General features: G+C 41.0%; 1 protein-coding gene across 1 annotated transcript in view; it reads right to left on the bottom strand.

Moving 5' to 3' along the window:
* Positions 1–8,702, bottom strand: part of lsamp (limbic system associated membrane protein) — a 174,186-nt gene extending 165,484 nt beyond the window's left edge. The window contains exon 1 of the mRNA XM_016241106.1: positions 8,394–8,702. Within this exon, the coding sequence (XP_016096592.1) occupies positions 8,394–8,457 (64 nt within the window). The 5' untranslated portion in view covers positions 8,458–8,702. The remainder of the gene's footprint in view (positions 1–8,393) is intronic.
* Between the last annotated feature and the right edge of the window lie 9,545 nt (positions 8,703–18,247).

Genomic DNA, 18,247 nt, shown 5'->3' with positions numbered 1-18,247 from the left:
GTTCACGTGCATTTTCTCAGTCGGGGAATAATTTTTCACGTGCGGTGCCGGTGATGATGCTTCTTACTTCCGTTTCGGAGAACCAGAGGACAAATATCTCAATCGATCGCTCAGGCAAGGTTTAGAAATGTGAATACAAGGGAAGTTTAGCTTTAGGCATTTTAATGTAAGCATGTTTAGCTTAGTTAACGGAAGGCTACCGGCTGCCGTCAGAGCAAGTGTAATTACTGCATTCACGTGCTCCTTCACGTGCTCCTCTCGTTTCCCGAGTTGTGCTTTTAAGTCGGAATGTGAAAACAACATGGACACTCTCGTTACTACAAAGATGTGTTGGATTTGTATTATTAGAGCTTTCCGACTTGAGTTCACGTGCATTTTCTCAGTCGGAGAATAATTTTTCACGTGCGGTGCCGGTGATGATGCTTCTTACTTCCGTTTCGGAGAACCAGAGGACAAATATCTCAATCGATCGCTCAGGCATGGCACCGAAATCTGCATTCTGATTTGGTTCTAGTACATACCGGTTACATAGGTACCGGTGCCATATTTGTACCGGGTTTCGGTACCCACCCCTATCGATTAAGAGGTAAGATTTATACTAATTTACTGCACGCAATGACAATTTGAGCTCTGATCACAGATGGGTTACGAGACCTATACAAACACAATGTATGCTGAATCTCTTCTGACAGTTTCTCTGATCCTCTGTGATCTCCTAACTCTCTCTGCTCTCGTTCCCACAGCACAGACTGACGAACAACGCAAACTCCCTCCCAGCTCGTCACGACAGAGTTTTAGAGCCACTGAATATATATGTACATTCAAAATATTAATTACATTGCATTCAGAATCACTCTTGTAAACATCTATGTGCTTTTTAAGTAAAAACTATTCTGCATAATCATACTGAGTGGGCTACAAACTCATTACAATCTCTCCAGTCCAAATTAAATCACATTCAGAGCCCAAGTCCTCCTGCTATGACCACACAAGTGCTTTGGTTTGCTGATGTGCATCAGTAGCTCGACATCACATCAATTATTCACTAACGCTCACATCAGATCACGCAAATTAGATTTAAATTGGTACACAAACCCTGCCGAGACTCAGGCGAGCAGATATGGAGGAGGAGGTGTCCGTGCAGGATATACCATGGTAGAAAAACACAAAACTCACCTGATTTATGTCAAATGACTCAATGTCACTTTCCATGAAAAATGCAATGATACACTTAGTGAGAAACAATGTCCTCTGCAGAGCCCCATACTTCACTGCTCACTGAGATCAGCCCTTGTTTTGTACCATGTGACACTGAAGGACTGGAGAAATGAAGATTTGCCATCATTTTAAAATTTTTAAGTCTTTCATAGCAATCATGTTTTTGACCTTGGTGTTCTTAAGAATTTACGTTCAAAAACATGAAGACATACTGATCTCTAACTTTTAAACAGTGACGTAAAAGTGTCATTCAACTTAAGGAGCTCCAGAAGAGAGTCCACACACACTCACTCACTCACTCACACACACACTCACTCACTCACTCACTCACACACACACTCACTCACTCACTCAACACACACACACACACACACACGCTCACTCGCTCACACACACACACGCTCACTCGCTCACACACACACACACACGCTCACTCGCTCACTCACACACACACACACACACACACACACACACACACGCTCACTCGCTCACACACACACACGCTCACTCACACACACACACACGCTCACTCACTCACACACACACACGCTCACTCACTCACACACACGCTCACTCACTCACACACACGCTCACTCACTCACACACACGCTCACTCACTCACACACACGCTCACTCACTCACACACACGCTCACTCACTCACACACACGCTCACTCACTCACACACACGCTCACTCACTCACACACACGCTCACTCACTCACACACACGCTCACTCACTCACACACACGCTCACTCACTCACACACACGCTCACTCACTCACACACACGCTCACTCACTCACACACTCACTCACACACACACACACACGCTCACTCACTCACACACACACGCATGCTCACTCACTCTCACACACACACACACACACTCACTCACACACGCACACACACACACACAAGCTCACTCACTCACTCACTCTGTATGCCTTATAAGCTCTTTTCCTCATGGGGAACAAAAATTTACCCCACAAGGTCAATATTTACTGGTATTACTATCGTTGTGGGGACATTTGTTCCTCAAGACATAGGGAATACCAGGCACACACACACAGCTCTGAGTTGTGTTTGTATCTACTGCGTGTATCTACTTCCAGCAGTACAAGAATTACATTCATACACATATTGAGACGTCTCATCTAAACCAATAATCAAAATCAGCCAAACAGCCCAGTCATGAATATTCATCCTGGAAGGTTCACTTCATGAATATTTATACCTACTTTCCAACAGTTTTGCCAAAGCCGTTTTCTTTGCCAAAAGTGCTAATAAGTGAATCTATTTATTTATTTGTCTTAAGACTTTTAATTCTACATTTACTGGTTTAGGCCCATCTGAGAGTGACAGAGAAAGAGGACAGGTATTTTATTCTGGGCTTCTGTCTGTGGAGACAATGAACACCTGCAGCACCGACATTACTGTGTGTTTCAGGAATAATCACACACACACACACACAACACATACACATACACGCAGCACCGACATTACTGTGTGTTTCAGGAATAATCACACACACACACACACACAACACATACACATACACACACACACACAACACAAACACACACAACACAAACACACACACTCTCGTTGTGCTGCAGAGTGACAGAGAAAGAGGACAGGTATTTTATTCTGGGCTTCTGTCTGTGGAGACAATGAACACCTGCAGCACCGACATTACTGTGTGTTTCAGGAATAATCACACACACACACACACAACACATACACATACACACACACACAACACAAACACACACACTCTCATCTCAATGTTGTGCTGCTGAAAGCATTTAAGATCTTCACACATTCATTCTGGAAGCTGCTCAGATAAGAATCAATAAACTCAATGTGTTCTCCACACTGCACACTTGCATGAACACACAAATCAGTTTGTTGAATGATTCATTTCTATCCACCTTTTTCTTGTCGTAAAAATGGGCGTGGCCATTTGGAAAATATATGGGTATGGCTTCCGGTTTCATCTGCGTCCACTCCGTCCAGCTATTTTTAGCTGAGCAAAACAGTTCGTTTTGCTGCTTGATATTGAAAGTTGGTGTGTCTTATCATATTATTTTAATGTATTATCTGAAATTATGAACACACTGGTTTGTAGTGCAAACAGTTTTACCGTTTACTGCACGTTGTTATTCTCCTCGTTATTTACCTATAGCGGCTAATGAACCGGAAGTCTCACCCATAGGCTTACTTCCGCGTTGAAGAAAAAGGTGGATAAGCTGCTTCTAAAGCTGATTGACGGATTCATTTCAGTCAGTCCACGTGTTTCCAGAAGACCACAGCTGGAATAACTGAAGTTCACAGTCAGAGAAGTCTCACACTTACACAGGACCGTCACGCAGAATATTCATGCTCAGGTGTGAAGACCATCTGGAAACTCAACCATATGATCTCTCCTGTCACAGCAGATGGACGCTTAGCATCGAACGCTGCTGATCTCTCGTCAGAGAGACAGTCCACCTTCTACTTCACCGTCAGGTTCATGTCACGTCAATAACAGCGCATGCTGCTCACGAGACGTTTACAGCTCAGACGCTCAGGGATCACTGCACCAGCCAAGATGCTAACAATTTACGAAAAAGATACAAATGAGTTAAACAGAGCTTTTTCAGCTACAGTAAGTAAGAAATAAAACAGAAATTGAATAATCATATGTAGAAATAAAACAATGCATACTCTTCACTTAATGCAACTTACAATAGATAATGAAAAGAAGCAAAGTCACACTTTCTTGCAGACTGTTTAAACAGATGAGGCCAGACTTTCATACGGTTTCAGACCTTCAGTTAATACTCCTGATATAAAAGGAATCCTTAATAAACAGTAAAGCATTTAGTTTGTTTTTCAAGACTTGCGATGTAGGTGTGAAGACCACATCATTTGACCCCCAAATGTTTGCGTTTACATTCGGCTGATCTGGCGCTCGCTCCTTGCCGCTGTGTATTTGAACAGGTTGCCATGGCAACTGCGTCTGCTCTTCCTCTGACGCGGTGTGATATAACATCAGGAGCTTTCTGTTCCTCGTGTCTGTGTGTGACATGCTGCTGTCCTGGGCCAGCGATCCCGAGACGCCTTAACAAGACCGAGTTCATGCTCAAGTTAGACGAACCTACAGAGAGCCTTTCCCAGCTGAAACCATTCACGGACACGCTCACAGACGAGTCACGAAATCTGCTCTTCTGAACACTATACTCAAGTATCCTGTTAATAATATTCACCTGATATCTGATGAACACATGATCGTCAGTAATCTCAAAGATGTTCCGGAGAGCCTCCTGTCAGCTGCACTTGTCGCCTGTTGTGTGTCTGTTTCTCTTGTTGAGAGAGATGTGCCTTTACATCAAACTTTTATTCAACTTTACATGATTGCTGATATTGTAATGGTGCTTATTAGAATCTTTATTATTAGGGAAGAGCAAGTCAAATGCCATGTTCACTATATAGACATTCCCTTCCACTCCATATATTTGGAAACAGCTAAATAATGTATGAAATCAGAAGCTTACCATTAAAATGCTGTTTAAAGAGATGTACTGCACAGAACGAGGAACGAAAAATACTTTTAAAAATGAAAAATTAGGGAATCGACAGGAAAGGGGAGCACCGTATCTCATTCAGAGTTAGAAATTGAGCTACCATTTATTATAATCACTTTTGTGTTAAAAAAGATCAAGTGATCTCTCCTTCTGGCAACTAACATAATCTATTTAATCTTTGATCTAATCTCATTCATCTATTTTAATTAGAGAGCTGATAAATGTGCCTGTCAACACATAATGTGTAAGGTGTGCATCACCAGGTCCATCCATAGATCAGCCTCACACCAGAGCCTCATACTATAGACAAAAGTACATGATATGGACTGCATGAATTAATGCTAACCTAAAAATTCATAAATGTCAGTCTGTGACATGCTGGAGAAACAAACAGTGGGAACCCAGACAGCAAACAGAAAGTCATGACTACATGTCAGTCTTCTGCAAATCAGCACAACAACGTCAATCGACTGTGCCTTTCCTGACAGAAATCAGCACGAGCTTTTAGCCGCCGCTGTCAGCTGAGCTCCTGCCTCTAATTAAACACAGCAGAAACGAAGCGGCACGACCACGGCGTCTGATTCAGCATTCAGTGTCTGAACAGATCCTGATTCAAGAGAAGGACAGAAAATCAACACAGTTTATATCTGAAGAAAACTGACACTACAGGAAACCCAATTCATCAGAAAATGAATCACGATTACCTGATGGTAAAAACACTCAGTCACAGCATACTATTTAGAAGAGGAGTACTACTGCATGAGAGGGTTAGGCTACTGCTGGGTTTTCTAGTTTCTTCACTATCTCAGAATCATTTAGAAGAACCTGGGCCCGTATTCACAAAACATCTTAAGGGTAAAAGTAGCTCATAACTCGCCGATTTAGGAGAAAATCGTAAAAATAATGGGTGTGTCAGTCCTAAATTTAGGACTCCTACATTTTTGCTCTAAGAGTGTTTCACAAAGTGTTTCAGCACTAAAACTAGCTCCTAAATCTGTGAAAGGTTAGGAGCAGTGAAGAGGAGTCCTAAGTCTCTGAGACCTAGCCACAAACTATCCTAAAATAGCTGTTGCCGGCAATCTGCCTCAGAATGTAAACATTTTACATACACACTGCATTTATTAGCACACATGTTTTCACATAGACCTGGGCGATGAAACGGTATCGATATTTATCAAACATTTTTCTACTGATATCGTACACCTTCTTCGATATCAGTAGAAAAATGTTTGATATAGGAACATGCTCTGAGTGACGCAGACAGCACACACAAACACGAACACATGCTGCATTGAGTACTGTCCCTGCCTGTGATAAGGAGATTGTGAATAAAGAATGAATATTAGTCGAATTTAAAATAAACATTTGGATTTGAATGTTAGGTGTGTTTCTTATCCTCAAATAAACCCAACAGATGCATGCAGTTTGGTGTTGACATTACCAATGAATACTAGTAAAACAGTAGCATTCGCAGGGATTGACCACAACATCGCCTCTGACTGCATATAACTAGTGATCCTGGTTTGAGTGGGCTTTCTAACCTCTGTGGTCGCTGAAGCACCTTGCAGATGTCAATAAACGTAGGGCCAAATGGAATCAGGACGCTCCCAGAAAACAGTAGCATTCGCAGGGATTGACCACAACATCGCCTCTGACTGCATATAACTAGTGATCCTGGTTTGAGTGGGCTTTCTAACCTCTGTGGTCGCTGAAGCACCTTGCAGATGTCAATAAACGTAGGGCCAAATGGAATCAGTCGCTCCCAGAGCAGAATTCATTTCCTTCCCTGTTCTCTTCAGCACCCATCAAACACAAACGCTGCCTGACCAGAATGTATAATGACTACAGCTCTATATCTCCAAACAGCATGCAAATGGAGTCACAGGACCAAATCAAGCCATGAGGGAATGTTAGCGTAAATACTGCAAATCATTTGCCATGATTTTTGATAAGAGCTCTACAAAACAATAGCCTACTCAAAATGGAGAAACGTGGAGATTAGTAGGTTACTGTCATATCACCATTAAAACATGAAACCTTTTCTTGTTTTCATTTTCTTCGGAGAAGGATTGCCAGTGATGTAATAATGTACTGTCGAGTACTGAATGAGAAGAATCTGTCAGAATATGGTTTTGATGAGTACGTGTTTCACATGGTGTCCTTTAATAATTAAAGGGAACAAATACGTCTCCAAGTACATTCCAACACACAGTACAATTATTACAGTTAAATGCATTTTGGAACTCTGTTTAAACAACCTGAGTGATACAGAATTAACATATAGGTATGGAACCTGTGTATGATTTTCTACCATGTACCCAATGAGATCACAAACCTCAATAATTCCAAATAACTGATAAGTCCTGCTAACTCATGAACATGCTAAAGGATGACCTGCAAGAATGTAGGCTTATATCCTGGAGATTTCTACAGTTTGTGTAAATGAGTGAAGGACTTCTGGTGAAGCCCCATAGTGACCTGATCTAACAGAGACCCCTATTTGCAGCTCATCCTCGCACACAGACAGAGACAGACAAAGCTTTGGTTTAATTTGTCACTGTTCCCACATCACAACAGCTACCTCATGAATTGAGAAGCATTCTAGGCGAGCACTTAAGTTACATCGATATGTAATCGTATGGATAACCGGAAGAACAGGAGCAGAAGCAGAATGGGAAAATGTGACATGCACCATTCTACACCTGTACGCAGATCTAACTAGTGATCACTTCATTCTTTATAATAAAAAGAAACAGTTAGCTTCAGCTGCTTTTACTGCTTGTGTTCATGTCCGTAATGGTAACTTCATGTCTGGAAGAAAAAAATTATCGTAATGGCATTGTAAAGCCTTGCTGTAATTTAAATGAGAGATAAATGAGTGTCTGTGGGTTCCAGAGTTACTGTGCATCCTAATGAGCGCTTTCTTTATCCTGAGAGCAAATCAATAGCACTAATGGACATAAGCAGCCTCATCAATAACATTAGATGGAAAGAAGTTATTGCTCTGGCTCCATAATACACATAAGCTACAAACTACACCTTTTCCTTGTGTGCAGACACCATCTCAACATCACTCCTCCAGCTGAGCCAATGAAAGCTGCTCTGAACCACATACTGACAGCAGGACCTGTTTGAAAGCTTCAGTGTACTGGAGGTCAAAGGTCCTGCAAGGACACATGCAGGTGTAGCTCTGCATCAGTCTGTGAAGCACTGGCCTCCGACAACAATCAGAGAAAATCCCGTTCGCTCATCATCATCATCATCATCATCTCCACACTAGAATGCGCTGCTACATTCAGATCATCGTAGGTTCGTGTCCATCCACGAAATAATCAGCTAATTCGCGTCTGAATCCCACTCACTGAACAAACTCCAGCACGGCGGGCAATCCGGAGACGGAGGAAAGTAGAAACAAACCCAATAATCTAAGACGCGTTCGGGGAAATGTGATCTGAACATCAGGCGATCAGTATTCAGAAATCGAGAGCGATCTGCTCTGAAACATCACAGTGAGGCGGACTGAAGTTATCTGTGGCACGTCCTCTGGTTACACCGCCGTGAACACACGCCTCACGAGCGCATGCAGAAATAAAGACCATCAGATTCTTACCTTCAAATCCGAAGAGTACGAAGAATCCCGGGATGAGGATCGAGTGTATCCAAAAGCAGCTCATGTCGTCTGGTTCCGATGAATGCAGCTCTGGCCGCCCCGCGCGTGAGTGTGTGTGTGTATATGTGTGTGTTCTGGCTCGGCTCGGCTCGGTAATGACAGCAGCAGCTCGCGCTTAAGTGTTCGGATGCGGATGCTGCAGAGCTGCTGATGTTTCTCTGCTGCTTTGCTGCCATCTAACGAAAACACGAATGAAGCTCATTAATGATGAAAGACACGTACAGGTCTGCTGTCCTCTCTCATTCTCACGAGCACATCTCTCTCACGACCCACTATTACATGCGACCCAGTCTGTTAAAACATTGAAGGGAAACTGCATTCCTAAAGCTAGAAGAACATCGTGCATACGTGAGGCTGCTTTTATCTAAAAGAGCAGCAGTCTATTAACACCTTATTTGCAAATGCACGTAATTACTTTAACATTAATAACTAACAAATACTGTCGAATAATATAAGAAACATTAACAATTTTTTTATTGCCATACTGTAGCTAAATACACTACTTACTGATGAGTTTGTCAAGGCAATAACATTAGAGTAAACTTGAGTGAAAATGCACAAAGTGTTATTTCAAGTTTCACATCGGAACACCGCGTTTAATTAAATAAATTCGTACTTGTCAAGAGTAACAATAAACTGAGGCTGTGTTCGAAATGGCATACTTGCTTACTGCGCAGTACACAGTGCATACTGCCTACTATTTTTTTTTAAAGAATAGTGTGTGAAACAGTATACAATAAGCAATAAATGTTTCAGAGTAGTATGCTTAATGTGCTGTCACATGACACACTGAACATTAATTCAGCACAGCTGTCGAGGTCGTTACCTTAGAAACAAACGAGCTAACTGTTCTTTTTACAAAGGCTTGTTAATAAGGCTTCATACTAGTAAACAATGCTATATTGCCCAATTGAACTCATTTCATAATGATTAACTTTACATATTGGACAGAATTAAATCAACACTGAGCTGTCTTTACTGATATTTTTGGTAGTTACACTAAGTGGCGATATATTAAAAAGCGATATATTCTAGTTACACTAAGTGCAAATAATGATCAATTCTGTTTACACTAAAATAGCAGCATTTTCTTTAGCAACAGGAGTGTAAATAGTAGTTAGGTGGCAGATATTTATACCTCAATACTGTAGTACATTATAAAACAGTATGCAATAACATATTGAGTGTAAATTATCATATATATATATATATAAATTGTATTAGATAAAAGCCACTTTATTGGGACAAAAACCTTCCTAAAGCACACACAACACTGTATTATTGAGGCGTTTTATTTCCACTTTTCAAATATTTACTTAATTTTTATTGAAAATACATTTATTTCTGATCTGGTATGTGATGGGAAAAGGAGAAGCATGAGTTTGACAAAAGCCGGGATCGAACTCGGGTCAACTGCGTCAAAAGCAAGCAGCTCATGTTTTACTCGCTGCGCCACTGATACTTCAGAAACACAAGTGTATTTTGCAGTGCTGTTAATCACAGCCAGGCATGGGTGGGCGGAGTTAATGTAAATAGCCTCTGCCAACAAATTGGTCTATTTGTCCTTCGAGTAATACACTCCATTTCTTTTTAGAGCTGCTTGACAGTGGAATTTAATTCTGTTTGCATAATTGAAATATTTTTATTTATACATTACATTGCTGCAGTATTATTTAATATCTTTGAAAGAATCTGTACTGTATAAAGCGCTATAAAGATAACGGTGACGTCATTTGATGATCAGAAACGTGTTGTAGAGATTAAAGTACAATTTATGTCCTACTAACAATACTGTTTTTAGATACACAGCGATAGTTTGTAGTTTACATGTGTATGTATATACGTACAAATACAAGCGTTACATTTATAATTACTATTCCCCACCTCCAGTTCACTCGTGCGTTTGAAGATGAAACGTCACATGGAGCACATTGCGTTCTGGGAAACAGTATCCCATGCAGCATCTTCAGATGCATACATAACATTTCAGCCAATGTAGCAAGTAATCTGGGCATTCCATGCATCCAGAAAATTCACATACTATTCACAGTATACTGCAATATAGTATGGTAGTATGCCATTCTGAACAGCTTCTGTACTGATTTCAGTGTACTTGAGTTATATTTAGCAGATTCTGGCGAATATAGTAGGTCATCCGGGTATTACATGTATACAGAAAATTTGCATACTATGCACAGCATACATACTGGATACTGCAGAAATAGTAAGAGTAGTATGGTAGTATGGCATTTCGAACACAGCCTGAGTTATTTCTCGTTTTAACCCTGCTTATGGAGATATGCCGCGCTGTGGCCCACGCGCCTCTTTACGTTTGTAGTTCAGCGTTGCCGTTTCTGTCACGGTGCACGTGGAGAGATGAAGCTAGTCCTCAAGTGCAGGATGAAGGGTTCTTTCTTTCAATAATAAAATGAAACCTAAACAAACTAAAACAACCAGACAGGCAGGAACTGCACTACATGCAGACATAACACACACACAATGAAAAATGACGGATCAGCACAGGATTACAGACACCAGGAGAATAAATAGGAAACCAAATGAGGAGGCTAGCGAGGGAGACACAGGTGGAGCAACTTAAACAATAATGAGGTAACAAGATGGGCGGGGCAAGACAATAGACAGGAGAGAGCACATGGCACCAAACAAACACAACACAAGCCATGTGCTCACAGAGAACAGTGTCATCTGGTGGCCATCACGTGCACACCCGCTGAAGACTGTGACAGTTTCTGTCCGGACTCCGGAGCTTCAGATTCCATTCTTGGCTTTAACCGATCGGCTTGCAGTCGATGAGGAGTTGAAAATAACGCTTTCTGCTTCCCGTAGTGACGTTTGCGCACAGTCTGCATAATTTGTTGCAGACGAAGTGGATTAGACGTAATATTCCTCAGATAAACAAATGTTTATGTTTTGCATGTAGCAACCAGAATTACTGTTTATTCAATAAGTTTATGTGCTGCTTACAGTGCCTGTAAGAAGATCAGGATAAACCATTTAAATAACAATAAAGTGTGGTCCATATTTTAATCAGTTTTATTTTTGATAAACATGACACAGGGATTGGGCAGTATTTGAAATACATGTATTTGAAATACAAAATACTATTTTGTTTTTAAATACCTTTTTGCATTTAAATACATTTAATCTTAGTATTTTTGTATTTCAAAATACATAAGGTACTTTGCCAATCAATCTCCTTATTAGACTGCTGATTTCCTGCAGGGATGGGCAGTATTTTAAATACATGTACTTGAAATACTATTTTGTATTTTGTATTTAAATACCTTTGGAAAAAAGTCAAATGTATTTTGAATTTAAATACATTTAATCTTATTATTTTTGTATATTTGTTGATCCAGGAAATCAGCAGTCTAATAAAGAGGTTGATTGACAAAAAGTATTTTATGTATTTTTAAACTACAAAAAATAAGATTAAATGTATTTAAATACAAAATACATCTGACTTTTTCCAAAGGTATTTAAATAGAAAATACAAAATAGTATTTCAAATACATGTATTTGAAATACTGTCCATCCGTGCTGTAATTTGTATAATTATTTCATTAAAACATTGCCAAATTATAGTTTTCCATTCTGCAATTAAGCAATGATTTACTCTACATTCAATGAAATTCATGAGCAGAACATTAAAAACTTTGTTGTAATCAGCAACATAGATAAAAATTTTAAAAAGTCAAATTAAAACCAGCATCACACCAGGACAATACACTGAATCAAAATGAAAATATATGAACTTGTATTAAGAAAAAGGAAAAGTTGCCCATATTGCACAGAGAGATATTTGTTCATGAGAGGAAACGTATAGCTGTTGCCAGCCAATAGTTTAACACCAGTCTTTCTATGACTTTCTCCATCAACTATTTCACTAAAATCTTTGATTCTCTCTCTTGCATGGCTATCCAATTAACTACTCTGAATGGTCACGACTGACCGTAATGCCAATGTTGATGAAGAGTTTGGAGTATCTTCAGCGTTCGAGGGTGTAAGTTAGAGGCCATTAGAGATTCTACATGTTTGACTCTTTGACTCTTTAGCAGTTTGAATCCTTGGCTAAGGCATGAAAGGTTAGGCATAACTGTGACAGAACTGCACAAATCGGCCCTTGTTGTGGCTTTTCCTGTGATGCTGTTCAGGTGCTGAATGATATTTATGACAGCAGGAGAATTTGCTGGAGAAAGCGTTTGTTCTTTGTGAACTGCACTCATCCCTCAAGGCTGTGCATGAGCTTCTCAGAGATCTTTAAAAACTGAAATGACGCACTGTAAATAATTTAAGACTCAAAGAATGGCTTCAAGGACAAACAAATTTCTATGTAGACTTACAAATATTTACAGTGTTTGTTTTTCTGAGAAAGCAGTGGGAGGAAGACTTTTCTTTATTCTGCCTTATAAAGAGTTTGAGTTTCAAATCGTCTCACAGCATGAAGCGACCTGAGTGCGCTCGCTCCATATCAATCACACTGCTCTTTCTATCGCTCTCTTTCTCTTGCTCTGAAACTGAAACTGGGTCATTAGTGCGAGAGAAAGAGAGAGAGAGAGAGAAAGTCAAGTGATTTTCTGCAAAGAGTGGTTGTTTTAGCCACTGTGTTTTTGATTCCAACTGAGAACAGCAATTATTCTTCACTAGTGTATCCATCCTCTTCTGCGACAAAATAAATTTTATATCTGAATAATCATTCGCCAACAGTAGTAACGTGATTGTTTCGTGTACATAATCTGTATCATTGTATTTCGCTAGGACAAGTCCAAATGACATTGACCGCTGTGACTCAGATGGTGTGAAGTCACTCACATGTCTGATGAGTTAGTGCCATTGTAAATGTGTTATTAATATTACCAAGACAATTTTAGATTTTCTCTCTCAAAGTCTCACTAGAAGGGTTACTTTTTCCTGTAACAAACATACCTATAGCTACATGTTCTTCTCTAAAGTCAAATATCTTTTTATCACAGATCTGTGCTTTTGTACATAGCAAAGGTCTAAAGATGTGCCTCACAGCAAGCAGGTCTCTGGTTCAAGGCCTTTCTGTGTAGAGTTTGCATGTTCTCTCCATGTCTGTGTGGGTTTCCTCCAGGTTCCCCAACAATCTAAAGACATGCAGCATACTACAGGTGATGGATAGATGGATGGAGGGATGAATGGATGGATGGATAGATGGATTGATGGATAGACGGATGGACTGACAGACAGATGGATGGATTGTTTGATGGATGAATGGGTAGAGGGAAGAATGGATAGGTGGTTGGACTGAGGAGGGATGGAAGGATGGATGGATGGATGAATAGATGGATGGAGGGAGGGATTGATGGGTGGAGGGATTGATGGATGAATTGATTAATGGAGGAATGGATAGAGGGAAGAATGGATAGATAGTTGGATTGATGGAGGGAGGGAAGGATGGATGGGTGGATGGACGGATGGCCATATCAGGTATGTTCAGGTTTAATTCAGGTCTGTTCCTCTTGATGAAATAATGATACATGTGTTTTGCATTAGTAAATACAAGTAAATTATATAAATTCACTTTACATGTGTTATTTACATCTATCAGGCATAACATTATGACCACTGACAGGTGAAGTGAAAAACACTAATTATCTCTTCATCAAGGCACCTGTTAGTGGGAGGGATATATTAGGAAGCAAGTGAACATTTTATCCTCAAAGTTGATGTGTTAGAAGCAGGAAAAATGAGCAAGCGTAAGGATTTGAGCGAGTCTGACAAGAGCCAAATTGTGATGGCTGCACGACTGGGTCTGCAGCTCTTGCGGTGTGTTCCTGGTCTGCAGTGGTCAGTATCTATCAAAAGTGGTCCAAGGAAGGAACAGTGGTGAACCAGTGGCGGCCAAGGCTCATTGATGCACGTGGGGAGCGAAGGCTGGCCCGTGTGTTCTGATCCAACAGACGAGCTACTGTAGCTCAAATTGCTCAGGAAGTTAATGCTGGTTCTGATGGAAAGGTGTCAGAATACACAGTGCATCGCAGTTTGTTGCATATGGGGCTGCATAGCCGCAGACCAGTCAGGGTGCCCATGCTGACAGGTCCACCGCTGACAGTGGGCACGTGAGCAACAGAACTGGACCGGCGGAGGCAGTGTGATGTTTTGTTCTGCTGGATAATGCGCCCTGCCACAAGGCAAAAATGGTTGAGGAATGGTTTGAGGAGCACAACAACGGGTTTGAGGTGTTGATCTGGCCTCCAAATTCCCCAGATCTCAGTCCAATTGAGCATTTGTGTGATGTGCTAAAAAAACAAGTCCGATCCATAGAGGCCTCACCTCGCAACTTACAGGACTTAAAGGATGTGCTGTGAACATCTTGGTGCCAGATACCACAGCACAGCTTCAGGGGTCTAGTGGAGTCCATGCCTCGATGGTTCAGGGCTGTTTTGGCAGCAAAAGGGGGACCAACACAATATTAGGAAGGTGGTCATAATGTTATGCCTGATCGGTGTATATGCAAGCAGGGGCGAGGCAAAAATGGTTGAGGAATGGTTTGAGGAGCACAACAACGGGTTTGAGGTGTTGATCTGGCCTCCAAATTCCCCAGATCTCAGTCCAATTGAGCATTTGTGTGATGTGCTAAAAAAACAAGTCCGATCCATAGAGGCCTCACCTCGCAACTTACAGGACTTAAAGGATGTGCTGTGAACATCTTGGTGCCAGATACCACAGCACAGCTTCAGGGGTCTAGTGGAGTCCATGCCTCGATGGTTCAGGGCTGTTTTGGCAGCAAAAGGGGGACCAACACAATATTAGGAAGGTGGTCATAATGTTATGCCTGGTGTATATGCAAGCAGGGGCAGTTTCTTTATTAGGTCGATAGGGAGAGATTATTTCCCATAAAAAATCAACCACAGCTGTCACTATTCTAGTTTGTTCTGGATATATAATCCAATCAGCATCAAGTCACAATCTGTGGAGCGCCAAATAAATCATTTCAAATAAATTATCCACCTGCCAACCGCCCGCACCTGTATTTTTGTCTGATTTAGATAACCGCACCCGATCATCACATTAGGGTTCGTACAGTCATGAAAAACCTGGAAAAGTCATTTAACAGCAATTTCCAGGTCTGGAAAGTTTTGCAAAACTATATAAACCCAGAATGTTTTTGAAAAGTCATGAAAATCTATTTGACAATTCCCTGTATAATAGAATTATGTTTAATCAGGTCCTGAATTTCGTTGCGGGATTGCGCATACATCGCATTACTCATTCCCACAGCTTTCGACTTTAAAATGAGGGAAATTGCAGCAAAACATTTATTCAATAGCCTATAGCAGGGGTGGCGAACTCCGGTCCTGGAGAGCCGCAGCCCTGCAGAGTTCAGCTCCAACCCTAATTAAAAATCCCCTGCCTGTAGCTTCCTAGTAACTGTTCAGACCTTAATTAGCTTGTTCAGGTGTGTTTGATTAGGGTTGAAGCAAAACTCTGCAGGGCTGCGGCTCTCCAGGACCGATGTTCGCCACCCCTGGCCTATAGCGTGTAGGTTAGATGAGTAAATAAATCCACGCAAACCATCAGATGAAAACAGCGTGAGTGATTCAGCTGTACGCGTGCTCTCTCTTTGACCTTCTCTTCACATCGGCGCATCTAGAGCTGCTGCACGCTGCGATATTAGACTTTAGCTCGCGTTTCGGGACAGCTGACAGAATTGTCAATAGTCTAATCGGTTATCGTTGCATCGTCACAAAAATTTATTATTTTCATGAAGTTCTACTAACATTACTGTTCAGGTAAGTAATAGCCTACAAAATAAATTTAAAAGTAATCAAATGTAAATGCACACTGCATAGTTTTCAGTGTATGTATTGATAGATTAATGCTTATTAAAGCTATAACGTTATTCAGATTAAGAGCAGATTTGCATGTTGATGGCCCAAGCGCCAGTCTGTCACTTTAAGACAATATATTGACACACATTGGATTTTCTCCCACCTGTTCTCCTCCACTTAAGACAGAAAATGTGTGTAAGTAAATACTCTCCAAGCCGGCCATTTTGACATATTTTTGTATGTATTTGATATGTCACTTTAAGACAATATATTGACACACATTGGATTTTCTCCCACCTGTTCTCCTCCACTTAAGACAGAAAATGTGTGTAAGTAAATACTCTCCAAGCCGGCCATTTTGACATATTTTTGTATGTATTTGATAGTTTGGACATGCACCCGAAGCTCAAAGTGTAATTTGTTTGTCCGTTTTGGAGCGCGCCGCGCACACACATTTCAGCCTGAGGAACAGCGTCTCTTGAGCGTATTGTGCTTTCAACATTTTATTATCAAACATGTCCCGCAATTTAGCAACAGTAAAGATAGCATCTTACAACAATCACAGATTGAGCTGATTCTGACGAATGCGCACCGCTGTGAAGGGAAAGAAGTTGCGCAAGACGAAATGCAGCTAGTTTTTAATAGCTTTACCTCATGTCTTCTTTTGTATAATCCTTAGAAGCCAAAATCGAAATAAAAAAAATTAAATTAGCTTAATAAAACAGCCACAGGCCTTAAGGCTGATTTATACTTCTGCGTCGGACCTACACCATAGCTTACGCATAGACGCACACCCATACGCCGTAGCCTGACGTGCACCTCTCCAAAAATCTAACAGCGCGTCAATGCTACGTGGACCACAAGCACTGTGATTGGTCTGCAAGAACCCCTCCCTCCATATGTGCTTGAGTTTTGTGTGTGTTTATGTGCACTTTAATATATTTTAATGTTACACCTTCTTATATAAAATAAAACAAAGCAAAGAACAAGTGTCTTATCATTTATGATACTACATAGCATTATACATCAGTAGTTGTCCGCAACAAACAATGTTGATCTGCCGTGGTACAAGTCCTTGTGCAGATTGAAAGAATGCCATCACCTCCTGCTCCGTTGTTGTCGTCTCCTTTTTGTAGTTTTAAATAATGATTTAATGATTTTTTTATGATATTAATTTGCCGCCGTCACGGCTATAATGCTTCTCCGATGAGCCACTTCTTCGGCTTTTGCCGTGGTACTGCGGGTTACACCAGCACATGCCCGTGGACACTGCAGACTAGCGGTTTGCGTGTGTACTGCACGTTGACGCGGACAACGACGCAGAAGTATAAATGAAAACTGACGCATAACCCACGGCATAAAGGCTACGGCGTAGGTCCGACGCAGAAGTATAGATCAGTGTAAGCAGAAGATTGAATTTTTAGTTCTTATATAAAATAAAACAAAGCAAAGAACAAGTGTCTTATCATTTATGATACTACATAGCATTATACATCAGTAGTTGTCCGCAACAAACAATGTTGATCTGCCGTGGTACAAGTCCTTGTGCAGATTGAAAGAATGCCATCACCTCCTGCTCCGTTGTTGTCGTCTCCTTTTTGTAGTTTTAAATAATGATTTAATGATTTTTTTATGATATTAATTTGCCGCCGTCACGGCTATAATGCTTCTCCGATGAGCCACTTCTTCGGCTTTTGCCGTGGTACTGCGGGTTACACCAGCACATGCCCGTGGACACTGCAGACTAGCGGTTTGCGTGTGTACTGCACGTTGACGCGGACAACGATGCAGAAGTATAAATGAAAACTGACGCATAACCCACGGCATAAAGGCTACGGCGTAGGTCCGACGCAGAAGTATAAATCAGTGTAAGCAGAAGATTGAATTTTTAGTTCTCTCTTCTATCATAATTAAACATAATTAATTTCATGTTGCGCGTGCTGAAGCTGCTCCGCGTGGGCGTGATCTCGCTTCTGA

This window comes from Sinocyclocheilus grahami, unplaced genomic scaffold (assembly GCF_001515645.1).
Source record: "Sinocyclocheilus grahami isolate Dianchi unplaced genomic scaffold, SAMN03320097.WGS_v1.1 scaffold613.1, whole genome shotgun sequence".
NCBI classification, from domain to species: Eukaryota; Metazoa; Chordata; class Actinopteri; order Cypriniformes; family Cyprinidae; genus Sinocyclocheilus; species Sinocyclocheilus grahami.
This window is presented reverse-complemented; position numbering and strand designations above follow the sequence as displayed.